Genomic DNA, 21,493 nt, shown 5'->3' with positions numbered 1-21,493 from the left:
ATTTCGGAGCCCCCTACTGTATTTGGAATCGCTTGCTTGCGGTGCTCATCTCCAGTAGAGTATTGCGCTTTTGGGGTCCGGCCCAGAGCATCCCTCGGATGAGAGGTTCTGAGACTCCATGAAAGGCCGACGAATAAATAGCTAAGGGCAGGCATTTGACAAGAGCACGTGGAAGCGACCGTTGTTCTTCTGGTTTTACGGCAAGAGCGACGATGCATGTTCATCCTGCAACCGTCTTCGCTGGGCTTCTGGCGGCAGCAACTGCTGTTTCCGGGTCAAGCGCTCACAACAACAGCGCTGTCTACAAGGCTTTGTATGCTGCTCACTCGAGTTCAACTCCGGTCTTCCAAAATGTGTCTGGTCAATCGGTTAACCCCTTGGTCCGCGCGCTTCAAGACTTAATCAAAGATGTTCGTTCCCTTGTGAAGAGGGATGAGCTCCCTGTAGGCACTTGTGCGCCAGGTACTCCTTGTGTCAATGGTGCTTGCTGCAGTAAGGTGAGATGAGTTACCTTCACTAACGTCTCGATCTAACCGACTGCTAGAAAGGAATCTGTGGGTTCTCGCCCGACGAGTGTGGCAAAGACACTTGCATTTCGGACTGTGATGCAAAGGCCGAATGCGGACAGTACGCCCTACCAGAGTCTGCAACGTGCCCTCTGAATGCTTGCTGCTCCAAGTATGGTTTCTGTGGAACGACTGAGGTGGGCGCTCTTCCAATCCTATCTATGCCATTCTTTTGTAAACAGAAAGCCGCTAATGCGCATGATTCTCACCAGGAATTTTGTCGGACTGGCTGCCAGAAGGGATACGGTGGCTGCGGCTCCGTGGAAGAGCCATCCTGCGGCGGTCAAAGTATGTCGCGAACGATCGGATACTATGAGGGCTGGTATGCCAAGGGCCAGTCTTATCACTCTACAAGGTCACGCTGATGGGAGAAACTTAACAGGTCATCCACGCGGAAATGCGACAAGCGCCAACCGTCGGACATCGATATTATGTCCTTGACACACCTCAATTTTGGTAAGCCTTCCGCCACCTCAATTCTGCCTTTATTATGGCTAACACACAGCAAGCATTTGCATTCTTCCATCCGACAACTTTCCAGATACTTCCAATGAGCGCAAATGACGAAACCCTTTACCCTCAGCTTACAGGTCTCAAATCCAAGAAGCCGTACGTGAAGTACAAAGAGACTCCCATTTATTGCTAAAGCTCATTGAGTTTGAATACAGGTCACTGAAGACATGGATTGCTGTGGGCGGCTGGAGCTTCAACGTAAGATCAGAGAACCTTGTTTCCAGCATCCTCGTCGATTGACATTTTCTTTTTAAAGGACGCCACCAACTCCCCAAACACCCAGACAGCCTTTAGCGACATGGCGCGTAGTGCGGCGAATCGCCAAACCTTTATTAACTCGCTTGTCAATTTCATGCAGACCTGGGGCTTCGACGGCGTTGACCTTGACTGGGAGGTAAGTGTTATAGTTGCTCCAGGTAACAGCTCTTGCTGACCGGAAAACTAGTATCCTGGAGCCGATGATCGTGGTGGTATCCCTGACGACACGGCTAACTTTGTCGAGCTGCTTCGAGACATGCAGAATGCTTTTAAGGGAAGGTACGGCATTAGTGTCACTCTACCAGCATCCTACTGGTATCTACGATGGTTTGACCTGCAGGGCATGCAGGAGCACCTTGACTTCTTCAACATCATGACATATGATATCCACGGGGTGTGGGACGCCTCTAACAAAAACACCGGCCCTTATGTCCGCCCCCATACCAATATCACTGAAATCAAGTTAGGTCTTGATCTCTTATGGAGAAACGATGTGGATCCGTCTCGGGTGAACTTTGGGCTTGGGTGGTACGGCCGTTCATTTACGCTCAAGGATCCAAGCTGCAACCAGCCCAATTGCATCTTTAGCTACGGCGGTAAACCTGGGGAGTGTACTAATTCATCAGGGACACTTTCTAATTCCGAGATCCGGCGTATTATTACCAAGAACCACCTTACTTCAACTCTTGACGCTGAAGCCGCTGTCAAGTGGTTTTCCTGGGATAGCGATCAGTGGGTCTCATACGACGACGGGGAGACGATCCAGATGAAGATAGCAGAAGCTAACAGACTATGTCTTGGTGGCGTGCTGATCTGGGCAGTGGACCTTGATGACTTGGACCATAGCAGTTCAAACGATATGATGGGTATAGGACCATCAAATGGTGTTTCTCCTGCCGATGCAAAGACATTCAGGGAACAAAAGGGATCAATAGAGCGGGCTGCTACAATTGCTAACTCTTGCTACTGGACATTCTGCGGAAACCAATGTGCTGAGCGCTATACCTCGCACGCGTATGCTAAAGGGCAGGTTCCGAACATCGAGGGCGACGAGTCATGCAGAGATGGCACTGTTCGCACGTTATGTTGTGCGCCTGGGATAACCACTGGGACTTGCTCATGGTATGGCTGGAATGGAGTGGGCATGGCCTGCTCGACCGGATATTGTCCCAGCGGCACAGAGTTGATTGCGATGAACAGTGAGTTCGGGGTCTTCTTCCTGTTCCTTCATACACTCCTTGATGTTCTAACCAGGAGCACAGCCAATTCATACGAAGAGGACACGGATTTGCGCATCAACAATAACCTCACCTGCACCGGTACGTGGCCCATTCTAGGACCCTACGGCGTAGCATTAAACAAAACCCCAGGTGGAGCGCAGTCGTACTGCTGCTCTGGATTCGTGCCCTCCCAGCTCGCCAACACCGACGGTCTATCGTTGCTAGGCGACTATCGCCCAGTAGATGAAGACCAGAAGGAGTTCAGTATGAGAAGCGAACCCAGTAAATTAGGGGCGATTTGCCAGACTTTCCTGCTAGCCAGCGTAATAGCTTTTCTCTCGGTAAGTATTACGGTTTTCCCGCTGTGCACCCCCCCCCCCCCCCCCCCCCTCATTTCTATCCAGTATCCACCATGAATACCTAGATTGGTGCTTGTTAATATGTTGATATATGTTCTCTAGACGTGTTTGGCATATTTGGAGAAAGTTTAATAGCAGGCCTGGCTGTGATCGCCTGTCTCATTAAGGTATTTAATACCTTCTTTCACGGCGGCGAGTCTTGTAACTCCTAAAGTGACGTGGAGGGCAGCAAGTTTTATGGCTTCCAAGATGATATTATGAATTGACTCGGCCAGGGGCCTGCCGGAATCGGCAGGCAAAAGCCCACGCAACCCAATCACACACCGAGCAAACCGAAGGGAAAATTTGGCCGCTATCAGCAGGTCGTGTATAAGAAAGGTACTGAGGATTGCCAAGTCACTTACACTTGTGAATATGGGCTCGGCTTCGACGAGGTAAGGGCTCCCAATGTAAGTTGAAGATGAAAATTGGGAACAGCTCCAGTATACTAACCTTGATTTCTGTGCAGATCTGCGATAATATGCGCTGGGCGATTGAAGTTGGGTTTGACGGCAAGAAGGTTTATCATAAGGCCCAGAGCAGGTTCGGGAGTACATATGCCGAAACATGGTACCAGCAGCGCGACCCGGCGTACCGCGACCTCACAGCCCGACCGCCAGGGTGGCCAACAGGTCGCGGCGCTCATCCTCGCTGCAATCTGTATGTATCCTTGGCCGAGCTCCCTTTTCGCAGGCACAAGCTTACGTTGACGCTACCGATCAGGGAAGAGTTTCCTTTCGGGTCACTCCAAGAGGCGGGCAACAACAATTACCAGATTCTTCGTTTCGTGAGCCGGGAAGTGAACAGTGCGCACAGTCAAGACTGGAATGGCTGGTTATATGCAGTATGGTGGCCTTGCCAAAGGCTCCGGCAACAGCCCTTAGAGACGAGGTACCTGATGTCCGGATAAGACACATTCCGGTAAAATATTAAACGCGCCACTCCAAATACAAACACAAACATGACTAGTGGCATATTGAGCAATATTAGAATCTATTCTGCACAAGTCATCTTTCATCCTGATACCTATCAGTCTTTATCCTCCAGAGGTTTTACAGCTTATCGCGATTTTCTCCTTATTTAGCTGGGTACGGGGGATCAATAATGTTGTGTGGTTGCCAAGATATTAACTCCCCTCAGTACTCATCGATTCAATATCTCGCTCTACATGTCCCATACTTTGATAGCTTCAAGTACATACGACCACAGGGTGAGGAGAACAGGGCTTCCCGTCCGCTCAGCCGTACTTAAGCCTCACGCCGGCCGGTTAGTAGTTGGGTGGGTGACCACCAGCGAATCCCGGCTGTTGTATGTTTTTATCTTTTTGTTTTTCGTATTCTGCTTTTTCCTGCCTATTAACGGTGGAAGTGAATAAAAAGACCTTCTCGATCGACAAAAGGGTAGGTAGGCTGAATGCTATTATTAAATTGTAGCCGCTTGCAAGGCTGACCGACCGGAACTCTTGAGTGTCTCTCGCCCGATAGCCACAACAAGACAGTGCATATGCAGGCTGTGGTTTGTTTTCAATTCCGAGTAAGAAATGAGACTTTCATGACATTCAACAGGCCAACAATGCCCTACATAAGTTCAGCCAAGAAGGTCAGCGCGCTAATGGTGCAGCGGATGGTGAACATTACCCAGTCAAGTACGTCCTTGTCGTCACTAGCGAGAAAAGCAGCACCCAGGCAGTCTGTATCCACCCAACACACTTGGTCGTATATGCGCCACAATGGAATGGGATCTCTTGCTCTTTTGTCCACTGAAAAGCACAGCCCACGGGCGCGTATGCAAGTATCCCAACTACCCTGCAAAGCTGGGCGCTTATCTTTCTAGATGGCTCTCGGTGCCTCATATAAGAAAGGCGGGAGCTCTGCATTGTCCACGACATATGTTGAATTTCTCGATTTGAATCATTCAAGAGCTTTTATCTACAGTGTAGATCACTTTCCCCATTGAAATGGAACCTTTGGGTCTGTTTGTCGCTAGCCTTAACTTTACCCGGGCTGACGCCGTTCGCGCTGGCTTCTATCAATTAGTGGCGGACCAACTTTCTGAATCTTGGTCGTGGGACAAATGGTCTCAGAAGGCTTTACAGTGGCTTTCACGCCCGGGTGAGAGACGTCATGACATGATGAGTGTGATTCGGCAACTAATAGCGAGTCACAGACAACTTGGCTGCTATCACGGCGTGGTGGATTACCTTCACCGTAGTGATGATTGTTTTTCTTGGCCTGGGATTTGGTCCAGCCGGGATTGTATCAGGTAAAACAATAACATTCAATTGATTGTGGCATGTATCAATCGTTTGATAACATCTGCAACAGGCTCATTGGCGGCGGCTTTCCAGTCGTGGATGTACGGTGGTTTTACCCCGGCAGGAGGCATCTTTGCCACGCTGACAAGTATGGCGATGCTTGGTCTACTAGTTCCAAGTGTCGTACTTTTGGCCTCTCTGGTTGCATCGGGAGTTGCAATAGCTGTGTGGCTAAACCATGGGTAGCGATTCAAGATTTATACTCGGTATTCTTTTGTGAGATGGAAGCAAATGCACCTTGAAGGCTGGCTGCTTTGTGTATCGAGTCTATTTCCCATGGTTCGCCGGGGACGTTTGACTACTACCTGCGACATGCTCTTCTATGTTCTTCTTCTCTTTATTCCTGAATGATCATAGAGGGAATGGAAGGAAATAGCAATTGATTGGTTGAGAAGAAGTATTATTGGCTGTCCCAGAATTGGATCCGGCAAAGCCCAGAATTGTCGATCGGGTGTGAATGGAACGTACGCGGATTCTATCTCCTACCTACATTCAGATTTGACCCTGTTACGTTATGCATACAATTATATAAAATAAATTATTTCAATCTTTTTTTGGTCGCTTGGCTCCCTCCCACTTCTTTCGTCTACCGAGCTAGTTACCGCATGCAACTAGGCAACAATGTCGATCACATCCTACATCTGCCTGGTGGCAAGCCACACGACTGAAAAGTCTCCCAGAAAGTTACTTCCGACATTATAAGCCATTATTTCCATCCACTGCAGAGAACTTCTTTTCAGACCAGCCATTCAAGTCATTTATCATGACATCGCCATCAGACCAAATGCTTCAAACGCTATGTCCCGGTGACTCCACGGGCGAGTGGCAAGAAACATTAAGTCTCGAACAAGTTGACCAGATAGGACATTGGTTCTTAAAGAGCTCTTGTATCAAGGAATGGATTCATGGATCTGGGCTCCGGGTATTCTGGGGACACGGTCCCTGTATGTTTCCTTCATGAAAAAGGCTACACTCCTTAACTGACATCTATGATAAGCTGGCACCGGAAAGACATACATTAGCTCCCAGATAGTCACTCATATTCGCTCGGTCCCGAGAGACCCTGGAAAATACCAAGGCGCCGCAATTTATTTCTTTGACCCTAACCAACCTCAGTGGAACATTGCCGACTTTGGACTTTCACTCTGTTCTATTGCCAGGCAGCTTGCTGCCCAGGTACCGGAGTCAGCAACCGCTATTGCCGACCGTGCGCAGAATGCCTCCGGTTTTTATCCTCTGTGGGACGATTATTCTGGGAAATTACTGGATGATATTCTCTCGGCTTTTCATAATACCTTCATTGTGCTGGATGGCATCAATGCGTCCGAGACCGCGGTACGAGGGATATTCGATTACCTGAAAGGACAAAGTCCTCACCGAAGAAACATTCATGTCTTAGTAACAAGCCGAAATCCGCCTCCTTCCATCACCGACACCTCCGAAATCTCGACATTGAGAATTCAAGCATCGAGTGAAGACCAGCAACGCCAAGTCCTACACGAAGCAGGATTTAATCAGGCGACAATTCTGCAATCCAGTGAAGGAAATGATGCTCTCAAGGTGCTCACAGACATTGTGAGCTTGACTGATGGCCGGTATGCTCTCGTAATCGCCAGTAGAAAATATGCTAATAAAAGACCCCAAGCTTTCCGCCACTCCCTCTTCGAAAAAACATGGACTCCTCTGAATTGCTGACGACCCTGTCTAACGCACTCATAGTAATATCAAACCGGCCTGAATCTAACAAAATCGCCGCCCTCTGCGAATTCACAATAGGCCATATAGAACGGGTATATGGCCCTCTTGCCAGCCGTGTGCTCCCTATAGTTGGCAAATTACACGAACTCAGGTATCCTGCGACAGCTGCGGTAATCACTGAAGTTCTACAACTCTTACAAATTGACCATCCGGACGGCAGATACCACACGATCTCAGACGTCATCGAGGCATGCCGAGGGCTTATGATTATCTCGCACAAACACTCGGAGATGCGAATCAAATCGCCCTTATTACAAAGCTACATATAAGGACAGCCACAAGGCGCGATAAACCGTGCCCTAGTCCAGGCTTCTTTCCAGTACCTATGTCAGGAAGAATTCCTTTCTGGTCCCTGCCAATCCGCTGCAGCTCTGCAGCAACTATTTCAAACATACCCATTTCTCCCATGTGCCGCTAGGGTGGTTTCAGTCTACACATCCAAAGTGCCAGACCGTGAAAGCATCTTCGACCAATTTCTTCCACTAGCATCACATCCCAAACTCATCGAATCTTACTTCCAAGCAGCAAATGCCTGGCCATTCCGAGACGAAGTCAGCTATGCTGAACTCGAGGCGTCGGAAGCGCGATGGAATTATTTTCCACGAGACTACGCGCCCATCCATCTTGCTGTGCATCTCATCGGTGGAAGACACTTTATCGAGAAGCTCTTACGACGAGGTGACGATATAGGGGCTCGTACGAAGAGCGGACTGACGGCGTTGCACATCGCAGCAGAAGTTGAGAACGAGTCAGAGATCGTAAGGTTTCTTCTCGAAAACGGGGCCAGTGTGTCCGCCGTTGACGAGAGCGGGGATACGCCGCTTTCAATAGCCGTTGTGCTTGGCAGCCTTGAGACTGTGAAGTTGCTTGTTCAGTATGGGGCATGTGTTGATGTCCTTGATGAAGATATTCTATTTGAATGTGTTGATTCTCGGCCAGAAGTTGCGAATTATCTAGCTGAACTAGGAGTAGAATTACCGGATGTATATAATGAGGACTGATCAAATTAAGTCTCGTGACGGATAATGAAATCGACGATCTTAGAACCAAAATCTTGACTCCTTGTCATTCATGTCTGGTTTTACAAACATCCATTAGACTCGAGCTAGTCAGACCCATCAGTTGGCTTAGAGTAACCTCGGATTCAACGTCAACCACCAGGAAATTATCGTGAATCGTCCCAAAGTCTCTGCTTGAAATGCTCTCTGGGCTAGGGCCTGAGAAGGCAGACTCGGTGTCCTCCGCTATCTCCCCATCTGATCGGTCATGTATTGGACAGGGTGACTGTTGGGATGCCATTGATAAGTTCGTGTTGTTCTGCAAGTCCGTACAGCCTTGCGAGTCTAGACAAGAAACCGACTCCTCTGGATAGACCGGGAGTATCCGGGCAATAATAGCCTCCAGAAATGAAGCAGCCGAACCAGCAGTGGGGTATATATCCTGCAACCCTTCTAGGAAATATAAATCCTGGCGCAAATGCTGAATGTAAACACCCTGCGAATGAATATCTTGAACACCAAGTAGCTGTGTTATTCCCGCAGAATACAAGGCGGTCACTGCCGTCGCTGGGAGAAACTTCGTTAAGTCCAAGGACTGCAGGTTTTGAGCGATGCTTGTGGTTTTTCGAGCGGCAAAGAATAGCTGTGGTACTGGTTGCTCTCGAACGTCGGGATTCGTAGACTCGGAATGTATATGAGGTCGGTACAATGCACCCATCAGACTCAAATAAATCATTTGAAGAGACGAGCGTTGGACATGTAGAATACCCTCGGCTTTCGTTAAGCTGGCTATATCCATGAATGCATATCGTGCCTCTGGTGCCAGGCTCGAGACCCAGCGATTCAGACCTTGTGCGCATTTTGATACTTGATTTTCTTCTTGAATAAATCGCCTCGGAACCACTCTTGCTGAAGTATCAAATTCAACCGAGTATTGCGACTCCAGCACATGTTTCACGGAGTGGCAAAGTGTCACTTTCGCAATAAAGATCACCGCAAGCGATCTTTGATGTTCAGCATTCCCAAGGAGGCCTGAATACCCAATCGAGTTAACTGTCGGCTCAGACAATTCCAGCTGAAAATGATCAATCATCAATGGCTGTGTGTCAAACTCAATACTGCTGATATGCATAGGATGCCGCATATCCAGCGCCATGACGGAGTCACGCGTATAGATGCACCACCAAAGGCGTGTTCTTATTCGCATACTATCTCCGTCTGCGGATTCGGTCTTGCGATGTAATCCGATCGTTTGCGCTACTGATAACACGAGGCCCAACCAATGCCATCCATCTTTCAGTCCATTTGGGCTTTCCTCCCAGTAACTCATTAGTAGCAGTGCCTGAACAAGATTTATTCGATCTTGCTCGTAGTCAAACTCGTAGAGGAGCCTAGCTCGACGATAGAAAGTTGCTCGAGCATGCTTTCTCGACTCGAATCCAACGTCTTGCAGGTCCTCTATGTCGACAAATGCGGCGGCTGCAAAAAGCACTGCTTGCAGAAGAAGTAGGCTAATTGGATGGTCTACATCGTTCGTAATGATGGGTCGTACGAGCTCGTCGAGGTCCAGTAATGGCATATCTGAGTGGACGTGATGAGCGTAGCTGGTCAGGAGTTTGTTCCTCAAGCATGTCGCGGGTACCGAGAGAGCGCCTTTCTTTGCCAAGAACCGAATATCATCCTGATCTAGATGCTCCGGTAAAGCTCTAGTATACTGTGGAAGAATGAATCCACTTTCGTCACCGCGCGTAAGGAGGGGCGATGTTTCTTCCTCTTGGGCGCTTTCGATACTCATTGGCTTGGTCGGAGCACGCACTGGGACCGGGTTAGCAACACAACCCATGCTGAGATTGTGTGGGCATCTCACAAATAGGGGCGCGGGGCCGTCCCGACGAACAAGTCTTCTCGCATTTCTTGATTTCATCCGCTGTTCTTAAAGATATCATGACATTTAATTAAACAGCCGATGCGAATGTCTTTGGAACCAGCACTAACCTCTTCCTTCTCCTTTCAAGCGTCATGCAATCGACTTTATCTAATCGACAATTTGTGCACGGCGAACCATACTCCATGACATCGCAACGGACCTTGCGACCACGACAATGACAACAAGCCCTTGTAGCGCGTCTTTTCCTTACCGGTGCCGTTGGGGTGTTCATGGTTGCTTTTACTCAAAGAATCAACTGACAGGATAACATTCAAATCCACAATATCACCAACCCAACCGAACACACCCTAATATCTATATAATTCATACTTCATGCCCCGGTTCGGACGCCCTTGCTTCTTAGGGTACGTAGCATTTTCCTTCTGATCACGACTAGGCTCCCAGCTGTTGTATGCATTCTAGACCCATCCAATGAGGTCATTTGCCTCATACATGCGACATAAGCAAGCACCTTGCTATGGTAGAGTTCACGAAAGCCGAGCTAGAGGGCAGCGCTTATGCCGGAGACTCATTCCAAAAGCGGCAATGAGCAAGTGGAAGCTCCTTCCGCTGCACGTTCTGATTCCCACGCGACCTTAAATCTCCAAAATTGTCACCCATTCGACCATTCTATGCAGTTGGTAGGCAGTTCAAAGATACCATAACTGCGAGGCCCATATCTGGCAACCGGAGACCAAAACTCCAGAGCATGAACAACCAAATTAACAAAAAAGATACATCAAACTGCATGGGTTTGATTCACTCGGGATTCTCGGCGCCAGCATGTCGGCCCGAGCCGAGATAAGAAATACCGAACGGGAGGGCACAAATCGGGTAGGAGATTCCGGTTGGCTTGAAACACGCCGAGCAGGTTTCGTTGGTTCAGGATAACCCCCGGATGACTTTTGTACAAATTGATGAAGTCAACATCTCGGTCAGGTTCCGGTAAAGTTCATTGAGTGCCTGCATATTGTTGGGTCCCTCGGGGGCTGATGTAGCTACGAGAATGAAAAAGTGGTAACAGGCCCAGATCTTGGCTTTCGAAAGGTCTAGTAGAAAGTAGCCCTTAGATGAATTTCAGTGCGCCTAGATTTGAGGAAATAGTTGTCCCATGGGGAAATATCAAAAACACTATGTACAGCCAAACTGTAGGAGACAACAGTCTCCGATTTCATATAATATCTGGAATAACCCATCAACTACCTTCAATACAAATACCTAACCGGTGGTTTCTAATTCCGAAATCAATTTAGCGTAAAATGGCATCTTCTCCATCATGCATTATTAGCACATGAAAAACTGGCACTGCTAGGGTCGTCATGGATGGCTTTTCCGGAAGCATATAAACCGAGAGCGCACTATCATTTATTAGAATCCGAGTCTGGGCGGAGAAGGCAGGAGGACAAACCATGATCGAACCGATCAGGATACAGAATATATTGAGGCATGTCAGAGCGATCTTTTTCCACGATGCAAACCACAGGCCCTTGTTCATGAAGAGCCAGAACGCCCCGGGAACACCGAAACTGAACCAACTAGCGAAAAGCGCGGTCTGTCGCAGTTAGATAGATGTTTCAAGAGACAATATGAATAAAAGGTTCCATCCTTCCGTGTGGGATATATTCTTACCATCAAACTGAGAAGATTGCTGAAAACCGGAATAGCAGATGCAATAATCCAGGCGATAATCCAAAGGCCGACCCCGATACCAATCCAAGATCCGATTGCAACGAAGTCTCGCTTCTGCATTCTGTCGGTACCCGCAAATACCCGAGTGTAGATAGATTTGCAGGCAATGTGTCCGTTTATGACACCTGCAATGATGATCTGAACCCTTTGTTAACTATTGACATTGGTGAGAGAATGTTTAATCTTACAGTTGGTAGTGCGATTCCATATGCAATCTTCGACAGCAGTGGAGAGAGTGATCCGAGCGCTGGAGATGCAACACTATCCCCGGCATAGGTGTATATAACAACGGCTGCGACAAGGTAAATGGAAATATCGATGCACTGCAGCAGAGTGAGAGCCTTGGGAAAGTCCTTAGGGTCCTTCAGTTCAGCGATAACACTGAAGAACGCGTTGTGACTTGCTGAGGAATGTTAGATGGGTCTTTGGTAATCATGCGTTGAGCATACCGTATGATAAAACGATGTTCAAGGCGGAGGTAAATCCATTGACGAGATTTGTCTCGACTGTGGCCTTCGCAACTGCTCCAGGGTGTTGGATGGCAACTGCGATCATTGTGATGATAACAGCGCTCAGTATGCTGATGAATGCTTCTGACGTTAGTATCGAGAAGACCCGCTTGTCGAGAGTTTCTTACAGGCCAACGATAGCCACGACATATTCTTCATCGTCCGTGGCAATGAAAGAACAAGTGACACCACAAATCCTGCAATTCCAAAAGCAATAGAGCATATGGCATGGTTGGTGAGGGTGTTGAGAGCGACCGTGAACGTCAATATGTGGCTCCCCATCAGGAAGATCAGAAACAGAATCTGCCCGGTGAAGAACAACTCTCGACCGAACGGCCCCATCAATACCTCTCCAGCATCAGCCATGCTAGTTATATGCGGATATCTCCATTTGAACTGGCCGATAACGTAGCCAGTGTAGGAAGCCAACAGTCCTAAGCTGAGCAGGATGACTATGGCGGGAGCAAGGCCTAACCCTGCGACGGCTCGAGGTAATGAAAGGACTCCCAGGGATATTGTTTCGGCTACTAGAAGGAGACCACACTGCCTATCATAAGATGTCAGTTTACAACGCAAGGAATAAAGGACGTTGAGTATTGTTTCCATACCACCACTTTAACACTTTGTATCTAACCTCTGCAAACTCTTCATCACCAAATGCGTCTTGTCTTGGTTGCGTTGAATCCACCTTCTGGTCTTGATCTGTTGTCGTCGCTGGGTCGTCTTCTCTAGCGTCTCTATTGCTCTCGATGTCGATTGGGGGCGGGAGGTCTATTATCTGTGATGGCATGTTGAAAAGGAGGTAGAATGCTGGCGATGGCTCTAGTCACTCGAGAAGATGATTTAGATAGTACTAGGTGCCGTATAAAGAACAGGGATATGGAAGCTTTTGGCACAGCTTAACTGTTTAGATATATGCAAGATATATGTTGAGAGTCAAACATGACAGAGAAATGGAAGGCAGCGGACGCTTGGGGGTCCCAAATACGACGGACGGGATGGACAGGAAGATCCGCCGTGAGGGGGATGTGGATTCCCTCGCAACGCAGACGAAGTGGCTTGGAGCATGGTTGGTAGCCTAAGGACAGGAGCACTGCCATGTGGAGTCGTCTTATCCGTCAAATGCCGTTTATCAAAAGATAGGATGGCTGTTGTGTAATGCATAGATTATAGCGTGCATTGTAATGGCTGTCTACGATAGTGTTCACAGCCCATACCAACACTACGTAGTTGGGTATGTCTGTTTAAAATGCTTCGAATAGACGTTGGTGTGGTGCATAGTGTTCATGGAAACCCATTCGCAATCCATGGGATCGTGATAGATGATGCCCCCGCTCTACCCCAGGTCCCACAACCCCAGATTCCTTGAATGTGTATCTGTTTTAAATTTCATGAGTAATAGATGTTGGTCAGAGGCCAACCCCAGGCAAGTAACTCCGGCTCACTATATTCGTAGTTTTCGGCCACTATCCGATGGCATGCCAGCATCAGTTGTCCGATGCTTGAGAGCCCTAGGTAGCCAAGTATTTATTTTTACTAGCCTACCGACGCTATCTAGCCTATTGCACTCCATGATACCGTCAGTGCCCATCTTATTTCCTAAATATTTGTGTTTGAATGTTATTATTATCGACGAATTTAGGGCTTGACCTCAGTTACCCGATGATAATCAAATCTACTATGATACCAGATAAAACTTATCTTTTCTCGGAGTTCCATTCTATATCAGGAACGTGGCGACTGTTAGGTTGTCGCGAATTTGTAGATGTTGTTGTTACTCTTCTTTCCAGAGTAGGAACTCCCGCGGAGTCACTTTCCCGTTTAGACAATGATATTCCATGCTCATGGAAATGTGTTCATGGCAAGCATCATAGGAAAGGAATTATATCAGCTGAACAGGTTGAAGCTGATTGCCCTGCAAAAGATATTGTGTTCATTGGTAGTTCTACTTATCTGACTACGGGTTTATGCTGTGACTTTTGAGCATTCGCACAATCGGTATATGGAAGCTTTATTGGGCCTCAGATGAGAGCAACAATGTCAAGCTGCTGTTCTTGGTTTATTTCTTTCTATTTCCCTTCATCTTCTTTTTCTCCTTCTTTCATTTATTAGGATTTATGGCATTATCGTCACCGATCGTACACACTTGTCTCATCAATCAAAACTCGAAAAGGCTACCTCAGGACAAGAAATCCATAACAGACAATTATTATGAATATTAAGACTATATACAATTTCCAATTACTCCTGTTCGATACTACCCTTTCCCATCGAAATAACTGCCTTCCCAATTCCTCCCTGTCCATCATACACAACCTGACAAGCCTTCTTTACAGCTTCAAGATCATCAAACTTGACCACCGTCCCTACGACTGGCCTCAACTTGCCCTCCTCCACCCACTCCGTCAACGAATCTAGATCCTTGCCATTCGGTTCCAAAAGCAAATACTCGTACTGAACACTAGAGCATCGCGCCTTCCGCCTCCGGTACGAATCCATCAAGTTCAACGGAATTCGAACGTAAATTGGCACGGTAGGATTATGCGGTAAACGCAATAGATCCCACTGTTGCATCTGGTCTCCAGACGGGATCATGGCGATGGAAATAATACAGCCGTTGGGTCGCATTAGGGGCAGGAAGTCCATGGCCTGGCCCACTGTATCGAAGGCGAAGTCGACCGATTTTGCGGGGATTCTGGTGAGGGGATTGGACGTTTTATAGTCGATAACTTGGGTGGAAAGTAAGTATCAGAAAAGGAGTCTTGAATAGGTGCGAGACATACTTTCATCCACGACGTTCTCTCCCAAATACTCTGCCACTTTAGGTATCTTGGCGGTGGACACTGTTGTGATGACCTTTCCGGCTTTGAAAACGTTTTTGGCGAGTTGGCACGCATAAGACCCCGTTCCGCTCACTTTTTGACTATTAGGTAAGGTGTAATCGGGACGGGTAGGGAGAACATACATCCAGCCGGAATAAAGACTGTTTTTCCTTCCAGATCGCCGTCGTATCTCCGGAGAGCTTGGAGGGCAGTAAGAGCGGCCAGGGGAATTGAAGCTGCATCCTCGAATGATAACGAAGAGGGCTTGAGCGCTAGACACTCTTCTGGACAGCGAGCGTATTCGCTCCATGATCCTACCATATGATTGTGTTAATATTAGCTTCTCAATGAAGCAACCTTGGAGATCCAAAACAAACCTCGACAGGATCCCGGTAGACGAGTATACACCTCATCACCAACCTTACATCTTGTGACGTTAGAACCAACTTCGGTAACTGTTCCAGCACAGTCGAAGCCAATTGGCGATGGGAATCTAGGAGATGTCAGCGATCGATCGACACTCGGAAGCAGAGATGTACACACGTATCCGAAACCACCATCTTCATCGCACCTCCAGCATATTTGACATCGATCGGATTAACACTTCCGGCGTGAACCGCGATAATGACATCCTTAGGGCCCTTCAGTTCTGGCTTGGGGAGGTCAAGCATTTGGTACCCCGAAGGGGGTGAATAAGTCGTTGTACCGACAGACCGCATATTGAATATAGTTGCTAAGCAGATCTCTTGCTTATCGACGACTCTCGGCCGGTATATATATCACGGAGAAGGTTTTAGGGCTGAAGACATCATCAGACGTTGTTGTATGATTATTCAACGCCGCCGCCGGGACGGGGCAATCAGTCGCTCCGATTCGCCGGCCGCTCGGGGCATCCACTAATCCCGATCGGGACGGGGTCTTTCCGGTGGCAACGAGTGCCGGAAAGGGTAAGGCTTGCGAGACAAGCTCGTGTTCGGTGTTGTTTTCTGCTGGAATCGAACTCCATTGCGCAGATCGTTATCATTCGCAGTTTATTGATTCTAGAACATTCACTCGGACAATGCGGATGTCATGCAACTATTCCTTCTAGTGCCTAATTAGTAGGTAGTGTCCCGCCCGTGATGAAAATATACATCTGCTACTGCTCAATAGTAAGCGCAACTACGATGAGTTCTCATTTAAATCATGCTAAAGGTGAGACAAGTCGTATTGATAAAGATGGCGCTTAGATGAATTTCTTCATGTTTCACAATGCCAGCATACACCTATCAGATAGCGCCAACACACGCCTCATGTCGGCGCCTAGGTGATCATAGTCTGTCGCAGCCTCGTCGGGCGCCTATCTACCCCTATGTTCAGATATAAGGAGAAAACGATGCAATAAATCAAAAATATCGCCCTTTGCTCTTTTCCAGATGTAAACTGAATCTATTGATTGTTACTGTCCTGATATGCGCAGTATGACGAAGCGAAAAGCCTCTTCCGAGCCCCCATCGTCAGAGTCCACCAGAAAACGACCCAGGAGAGATATAAAACTGTCGGATGAAGACCCCACAATACTATTGAATGAACTTGATTCCGACTCCGCGTCCGAGTCCGAGAACATCCCGGAAATATGCCCCGAAGACATCACAGTCGCCATATTCTGCGCGCTTTCATACGAGGCCGTCGCCGTGAAGTACAGTCTCGATGAAGAATATGCCTGTCGTCCGAGCTCCATAGGGCCGCAGAAATATGTCTACTCTTATGGTCGGATTAAACATCACAATGTTGTGATAACGCGACCGCATTATATGGGTACTGTACAGGCTGCTCATTGCGCAAGTGCTGTTCGGCAGCAGTTTCCAAATATGCAGTTCGCTATAACAGTGGGGACTGGATCTGCAATTTCCGCTGCATCGTCGAGCGATATTCGGCTTGGAGATGTGGCAGTTGGTATTCCGCGAGACAATCATCCCGGAGTCATTCAATATGATTTCGGAAAGTATGAGCAAGATGGATTCACCTTGAAAGGCTGCCTTAGCAAACCACCTGGGATTCTGATCAGCGCGGATGGCTCATTAGAAGAGGATGAGGAAATGGGGAAAAGTCGACTCAAAAAGTTCCTCAAGCGTATAACTCGAAAGTCACGTTGGGGACAGCCTATGACATATGATGCTTCTTTGAATGACAGGTTGGATCGCATGGATGAAAAAGTCAGAGATAACCAAAGTGAGTCAACTATCGACAGTGAGCAACTATGTTCTTGGCGAAGCCCTGTGGTACACCGCGGTCTTATTCTCTCCGGAAACGGGGTAGTGAATAACCTTCGGGATTCCCAGATCTTCCGTCGAGGCTACAAAAATTCTATATGCTTTGAAACTGAAAGCGCTGGGATCATGGACGAGATCCCGTGCCTAGTCGTACGAGGCATATGCGACTACGCAGACACACATAAGCAAGAGGGATGGCATCGTTACGCATCTGCAGTAGCTGCGGCTTACTGCAAAGCCGTGCTCTACAAGGTCCCTGAGCAGATAACGGAGGATACGAAGGCAGTAAGAATATTAGCAGAGACAGTGCAACAGCTTTCAAACCAACTAAAGTAAGATGACCAACCGAACCAATCACTGGATTTGAAAAGCTAATATGAACAGATATATCTACGAGAGAGTTCATGATCTGGAACAGTCTTCTAACAAAAGTCATCCTAAATATAAACAGAGTGATAATAGCATCCGCGAGATAACGCAAGTCAAGAAAGAACTTTTGGAAGAGGAGGATAGATCACGGGAGGAAAACAAGACAACTCGCCAGTACAACTTCCATGCTCCGGTCGTTTTTTGTGAAAATGCTACGTCACAGGAACAGATGAATACATAAGGAAGATTTTATATCTAAAAACAAAAAACGTAGTGTATGCACAATATGTATAATGCAAATCTAGAAAATCCCTATATACAAGCCCCATAACAGATAACATAGGCCCCAATACAAAGGCCTAATCTGTATGACGTACGGCACAGAAAGTCCAGATGCAAGCTCATAAACATAACCAACAGACATAAAACCCAAACAAGACATAAACAAAATCTTACATGCTCGCTTGAAACAAACATAAAAACGACTGAAACTTATTTCCAGTAGCGCGCCGACCCAAACAATAAACACCTGAGAAAAAGCCCAAACAGTCCAGCTTATTCGAGGTCTATAAATCCTGCGTTTTATCTATGCCGATGCGTTTTTGTGCAGGAGGATTTGTATCGATGTATTTAGGTGGCGTTGTTGGAGCAGGTCCAGCTAGATTTGGAGGAGCTGTCGTGGATGGCCTTTCCGGAGACGTAGAGGCCGAGACCGCACTATGGTTTGTTAGATTTCTGTTGGATTGGAAAAAAGGTAATGGGGAAACATACGATTGCGCACGCAATACCCAGAATGAACACGTTAAGGCAGGTGAGGAAGATTTTGTTGGGAGAGGAGAACCATTGGCCGCGGTTCATGTAAAGCCAGAAGATAGCGGGGAGGCCGTCTGGGAGCGGGGTTAGTATCGACATTGGACTCATGCGAATGGGTATAGCACTTACAACTGAACCAACTTCCGAAAAGGGAACTCTGAAGCATATAGTTAGCAATCGGATCAAGATAAGTGGGCCGATGGTGACATACGATAAGACTCAGCAGCTGGTTGAAGACGGGAATCGACTCGGCAATAACCCAGGCAACGACCCACACGCCGAGCGCAATACCAACCCAGCTTCCAACAGCGAGGAAGCTGTTCTGGTGCATGTGGACAGTTCCACGGAAGATACGGACGTAGATGTATTTGCAAGCGACGTGACCGAAGACAACACCAGCAATGATGACCTGTAGTGTATTAGTCATGAGTTTACCGAGAGGAGCTGATCAACGTACAGTAGGAATGGCCAGACCGTAGGCAACCTTCTTCATTAAGGGACCGGCGGAGGATAGAGCGGGAGAGGCAACGTCGGGACCGGCGTAGCAGTAAATGACCATGGCGGTGACGATGTACATGCAGGTATCCAGGACCTGAAGCATGGCGAGCGACTTGGGGAAATCGCGAGGGTTGCTCATCTCAGAGATGAAACCAAAGAACGCGACGTGGGCAACTGTCAGGGTCAGCAAAGGATCCATGCGTCTTTCTGGAAGGTCGTACTGTAGGCAAAAACAATGTTGGTCACGGCCAAGAAACCGTCGTTGAAAGATACTTTGGTGGTGATATCGTTCTGGACGTCGTCTGGGGCCTGTACGCCGATGGCAATCATGGTGACAACAGTCGCAACAACGATAGAGACGCAGGCTGCAATGCTATTAGTAGTGATTGAGATTTGAGGTATAGGCGAGTCCTACAAGCAAATGACATCCAGTACACCTTGCTCATCGTGCGCGGAAGCGCACCAATAAAGCTGACCACCAAACCGACGACTCCGAAAACAATGGTGCAGGTTCCGTGATTTGTGATGGTGTTAAACAGCACGGTGAAAGTAAGGATGTGACTCGACATCAGGAAGATCAAGAAAAGAAGTTGACCAATGCCGAAGATTTCCCGTCCGATGGGACCGAGCAGCATTTCACCGGCGTCTCCCATGCTGTGCACTTGGGGATACCGCAGCTTGAACTGCCCAATGACGTAACCCGTATACCATGAAATGCCAGACATGCCGAGGAGAATAATCAGTGCTCTGCAGAGCGTCAATCAGAATGCAACTCTATTACGTAAGTACTGTGGGCACTCACGGGACGATTCCCAGGGTTGCGACTGCGGAGGGCAGAGACAGAATGCCCAGGGAGATATTCTCAGCAATCATGACTAGAACGGGTGGGTTAGAGCATGTCGGGGTCAATAACAGGCGTTGAATCTCTTACGCATTCCACAGTGCCTATAAAAATGTCAAATCGCGGTCCCGCATGGAAAACAGCCGAGAAAGAATCAAACTTACCACCACTTCATCACGCGGTACTGGACCTCTCCGCACTCCTCGTTGCCAAAGGGGTCATTGTCCGGGGGAGACTCATTAGGAGTGACCTTCTTTTCCAAGTCGGTAGGGTCGTCAAAGGCGTACGGCTCACGGTGAATGGCCGCAGCGTCGAGTTCTTGGGGAGGGCTCATGGTGGGGGAACAGTGAAGACAAAAAATTTGAATTAGCTAGAAAAATAGAGGGAAGGCAGGAACATCAATTCGTGAGAGAGAGATAGCAGAGATATAAGAGTATGGCCAGGTGGAAATGACAGACCGCGCGCAACAGTAGGAGGAGCGAAGGCTAAATAGGTATTTTTTCCCTTCTTCGTAGGGTTTTTTAGGTTTTGCTTCTGGCGGCCGTCGTGGCAAAGACCGCTGACTCAGCCCCGCCCCGGCCGCCCACAGTTTATCAACCCTATCAATTACACATTCTATCTGCTAACGTCGCCTTCCCCGTCCGTGGATTCGCGCTGCATTAGACCTGACCTTGTTTGCGTTTACCTTTTCGACATCGTGAACTCCGTGTCTTGCTGGTTCTGGGCTTTCCCATCGCAACAGCACCGTTGCATTGCAGCGCGAAGTTGCAAACCCCTCATCCCGGTGCGCATATTCCTTGCCCCCAGATGACGTTCAGAGGAACATCTCCAGGTGGGATGGCCAGTGAGGTGTTTTCATAACGTACATAGAATTTTATCGGTGGATTCCAAACCGTGGAGGGAGGACACCCCCGCATGGCTCATGTGGGTATAATTTTCTGGGGAAGGAAACACTCCCCTTCGGATATTGGCGGGCCCGACAAGGCCACGCTACGGATTTCTCTGGTTCGGTGAGCAAGGGGCTATTTTTGATTTACTTGTTCCAGTGCCGGAGTAGTACATTTTTGTTTCTCGGCTTGCCCGATGGCTTGGGTTTCGGTGACATTGGCTCGGAGGCGATAACACTGTCGAGTTTTCATCCCTCGCATCGCGCGGAATTTGGCAATGATACTGAGCCGAACTCCGGGGTTCTCGGCAAAAGACTCTAAGACCGAGGGAGATACGAAGGCAGACACCATTCAGCATTGTCCACGATCCGTAATCCGTAATCCAGAATCCAGAGAATGCCCATTCGCATCGGGGATTGCATGTACCGCAGGTCGGAAACAGAAGGCGGTGCTCCCGTAGCCGGTTCCAGGCCCACCGGCAGCCGGCGACCGGCCCGGGTCCGGTCGCTGCTCAACCCTCGCCGGTGGAGCTTCGTCTGGCCGTGAATAATAGATATCTGGCGGCTTGGACGCTGTTGTTCGTCGGTAAGCTGCCTCCGAAGCGATCCGGAACCTTCGTATAGGCGATTGGCGAATGTCACTCCTTCCAAGACCTATTCTTCCTGCCCTTCCGTTGGCCTGCACGCGGTGGAATCGGCTCTCGCAAAACCCCCTCGGGAGCTACCCTTGCGCAGGGTAATTGGGCCGTGTTGATCTTGTATCATACTGGCCAATCGTTTCCCATTTCAGGCCGACCAAGATAACCCTATTGCCCAAAGGAAGTGGAGATCTAGTCGTCGGTCTCAGTCCGCGTGGAGCCGG

General features: G+C 48.3%; 9 protein-coding genes across 9 annotated transcripts, besides 2 other annotated features; 5 read left to right on the top strand and 4 right to left on the bottom strand.

The window, feature by feature from the left end:
- Positions 1-153: 153 nt before the first annotated feature.
- On the top strand, positions 154-3,418 carry P170DRAFT_392240 (killer toxin alpha/beta). Its single transcript, XM_024845966.1, has 11 exons — positions 154-497; positions 545-703; positions 779-888; positions 949-1,022; positions 1,076-1,175; positions 1,235-1,277; positions 1,336-1,473; positions 1,525-2,536; positions 2,600-2,656; positions 2,708-2,898; positions 3,019-3,418. The coding sequence occupies exons 1-11, from the start codon at positions 213-215 to the stop codon at positions 3,046-3,048; spliced, it is 2,199 nt and encodes a 732-aa protein (XP_024699470.1). The 5' UTR covers positions 154-212; the 3' UTR covers positions 3,049-3,418.
- Positions 3,213-4,065, top strand: P170DRAFT_281198 (uncharacterized protein). The gene is made up of 2 exons (XM_024843190.1): positions 3,213-3,615; positions 3,679-4,065. The coding sequence occupies exons 1-2, from the start codon at positions 3,377-3,379 to the stop codon at positions 3,863-3,865; spliced, it is 426 nt and encodes a 141-aa protein (XP_024699469.1). The 5' UTR covers positions 3,213-3,376; the 3' UTR covers positions 3,866-4,065.
- Positions 4,066-4,222: 157 nt separating this feature from the next.
- Positions 4,223-4,470: a sequence feature (Protein overlapping with rRNA (P170DRAFT_440513, PLB44166.1) was converted to a misc_feature.).
- A 76-nt stretch (positions 4,471-4,546) lies between these two features.
- Positions 4,547-4,589: a sequence feature (Protein overlapping with rRNA (P170DRAFT_440513, PLB44166.1) was converted to a misc_feature.).
- A 401-nt stretch (positions 4,590-4,990) lies between these two features.
- On the top strand, positions 4,991-5,787 carry P170DRAFT_440511 (uncharacterized protein). The gene is made up of 3 exons (XM_024850096.1): positions 4,991-5,066; positions 5,122-5,217; positions 5,280-5,787. The coding sequence occupies exons 2-3, from the start codon at positions 5,169-5,171 to the stop codon at positions 5,453-5,455; spliced, it is 225 nt and encodes a 74-aa protein (XP_024699467.1). The 5' UTR covers positions 4,991-5,066; positions 5,122-5,168; the 3' UTR covers positions 5,456-5,787.
- Positions 5,788-5,978: 191 nt separating this feature from the next.
- On the top strand, positions 5,979-8,028 carry P170DRAFT_513410 (ankyrin repeat domain-containing protein; the record flags this gene model as incomplete). The annotated part of the gene is made up of 3 exons (XM_024855106.1): positions 5,979-6,213; positions 6,267-6,864; positions 7,446-8,028. The coding sequence occupies exons 1-3, from the start codon at positions 6,033-6,035 to the stop codon at positions 8,026-8,028; spliced, it is 1,362 nt and encodes a 453-aa protein (XP_024699466.1). The 5' UTR covers positions 5,979-6,032.
- A 382-nt stretch (positions 8,029-8,410) lies between these two features.
- On the bottom strand, positions 8,411-10,157 carry P170DRAFT_313886 (uncharacterized protein; the record flags this gene model as incomplete). Its single annotated transcript, XM_024843270.1, has 2 exons — positions 8,411-9,952; positions 9,987-10,157. Coding segments are annotated over 2 exons (1,713 nt in total), but the record flags the coding sequence as incomplete, so codon positions are not given.
- Positions 10,158-11,226: 1,069 nt separating this feature from the next.
- P170DRAFT_450358 (amino acid transporter) lies at positions 11,227-12,940 on the bottom strand (the record flags this gene model as incomplete). The annotated part of the gene is made up of 7 exons (XM_024851118.1): positions 11,227-11,310; positions 11,361-11,504; positions 11,582-11,779; positions 11,830-12,044; positions 12,091-12,231; positions 12,279-12,697; positions 12,759-12,940. The coding sequence occupies 7 exons, from the start codon at positions 12,938-12,940 to the stop codon at positions 11,227-11,229; spliced, it is 1,383 nt and encodes a 460-aa protein (XP_024699464.1).
- A 1,411-nt stretch (positions 12,941-14,351) lies between these two features.
- P170DRAFT_392237 (NADP-dependent oxidoreductase) lies at positions 14,352-15,948 on the bottom strand. Its single transcript, XM_024845965.1, has 5 exons — positions 15,516-15,948; positions 15,350-15,465; positions 15,116-15,286; positions 14,934-15,065; positions 14,352-14,879 (listed from the first exon to the last, which is right to left on the bottom strand). The coding sequence occupies exons 1-5, from the start codon at positions 15,689-15,691 to the stop codon at positions 14,392-14,394; spliced, it is 1,083 nt and encodes a 360-aa protein (XP_024699463.1). The 5' UTR covers positions 15,692-15,948; the 3' UTR covers positions 14,352-14,391.
- A 103-nt stretch (positions 15,949-16,051) lies between these two features.
- Positions 16,052-17,839, top strand: P170DRAFT_467913 (5'-methylthioadenosine/S-adenosylhomocysteine nucleosidase family protein). The gene is made up of 2 exons (XM_024852502.1): positions 16,052-17,556; positions 17,609-17,839. Exons 1-2 carry the CDS (start codon positions 16,424-16,426, stop codon positions 17,832-17,834), a joined length of 1,359 nt encoding a protein of 452 aa, XP_024699462.1. The 5' UTR covers positions 16,052-16,423; the 3' UTR covers positions 17,835-17,839.
- A 384-nt stretch (positions 17,840-18,223) lies between these two features.
- Positions 18,224-20,079, bottom strand: P170DRAFT_430073 (putative amino acid transporter; the record flags this gene model as incomplete). The annotated part of the gene is made up of 10 exons (XM_024847927.1): positions 18,224-18,310; positions 18,365-18,480; positions 18,536-18,563; positions 18,618-18,815; positions 18,864-19,078; positions 19,126-19,269; positions 19,320-19,651; positions 19,707-19,779; positions 19,836-19,849; positions 19,910-20,079. 10 exons carry the CDS (start codon positions 20,077-20,079, stop codon positions 18,224-18,226), a joined length of 1,377 nt encoding a protein of 458 aa, XP_024699461.1.
- Between the last annotated feature and the right edge of the window lie 1,414 nt (positions 20,080-21,493).

The sequence above is a fragment of the Aspergillus steynii genome (assembly GCF_002849105.1).
Source record: "Aspergillus steynii IBT 23096 chromosome Unknown P170scaffold_9, whole genome shotgun sequence".
NCBI lineage: Eukaryota > Fungi > Ascomycota > Eurotiomycetes > Eurotiales > Aspergillaceae > Aspergillus > Aspergillus steynii.
Note: the sequence above shows the minus strand (reverse complement) of the source record. Positions and strands in the feature narration are given on the sequence as shown.

What these genes read in the sequence shown, in the direction of transcription:
- P170DRAFT_392240 (XM_024845966.1), top strand. Translation starts at nt 213, where the DNA reads ATGCATGTTCATCCTGCAACCGTCTTCGCTGGGCTTCTGGCGGCAGCA. An exon ending in ATGGTGCTTGCTGCAGTAAG is followed by an intron (nt 498 to 544) that starts GTGAGATGAGTT and finishes ACCGACTGCTAG; the next exon opens with AAAGGAATCTGTGGGTTCTC. An exon ending in GTTTCTGTGGAACGACTGAG is followed by an intron (nt 704 to 778) that starts GTGGGCGCTCTT and finishes GATTCTCACCAG; the next exon opens with GAATTTTGTCGGACTGGCTG.
- P170DRAFT_467913 (XM_024852502.1), top strand. Translation starts at nt 16,424, where the DNA reads ATGCGCAGTATGACGAAGCGAAAAGCCTCTTCCGAGCCCCCATCGTCA. An exon ending in CAGCTTTCAAACCAACTAAA is followed by an intron (nt 17,557 to 17,608) that starts GTAAGATGACCA and finishes TAATATGAACAG; the next exon opens with ATATATCTACGAGAGAGTTC.
- P170DRAFT_440511 (XM_024850096.1), top strand. Translation starts at nt 5,169, where the DNA reads ATGATTGTTTTTCTTGGCCTGGGATTTGGTCCAGCCGGGATTGTATCA. An exon ending in TCCAGCCGGGATTGTATCAG is followed by an intron (nt 5,218 to 5,279) that starts GTAAAACAATAA and finishes CATCTGCAACAG; the next exon opens with GCTCATTGGCGGCGGCTTTC.
- P170DRAFT_281198 (XM_024843190.1), top strand. Translation starts at nt 3,377, where the DNA reads ATGAAAATTGGGAACAGCTCCAGTATACTAACCTTGATTTCTGTGCAG. An exon ending in GCTCATCCTCGCTGCAATCT is followed by an intron (nt 3,616 to 3,678) that starts GTATGTATCCTT and finishes GCTACCGATCAG; the next exon opens with GGAAGAGTTTCCTTTCGGGT.
- P170DRAFT_392237 (XM_024845965.1), bottom strand. Translation starts at nt 15,691, where the DNA reads ATGCGGTCTGTCGGTACAACGACTTATTCACCCCCTTCGGGGTACCAA. An exon ending in TCTACCGGGATCCTGTCGAG is followed by an intron (nt 15,287 to 15,349) that starts GTTTGTTTTGGA and finishes ATCATATGGTAG; the next exon opens with GATCATGGAGCGAATACGCT. An exon ending in AGTCTTTATTCCGGCTGGAT is followed by an intron (nt 15,066 to 15,115) that starts GTATGTTCTCCC and finishes ATAGTCAAAAAG; the next exon opens with TGAGCGGAACGGGGTCTTAT.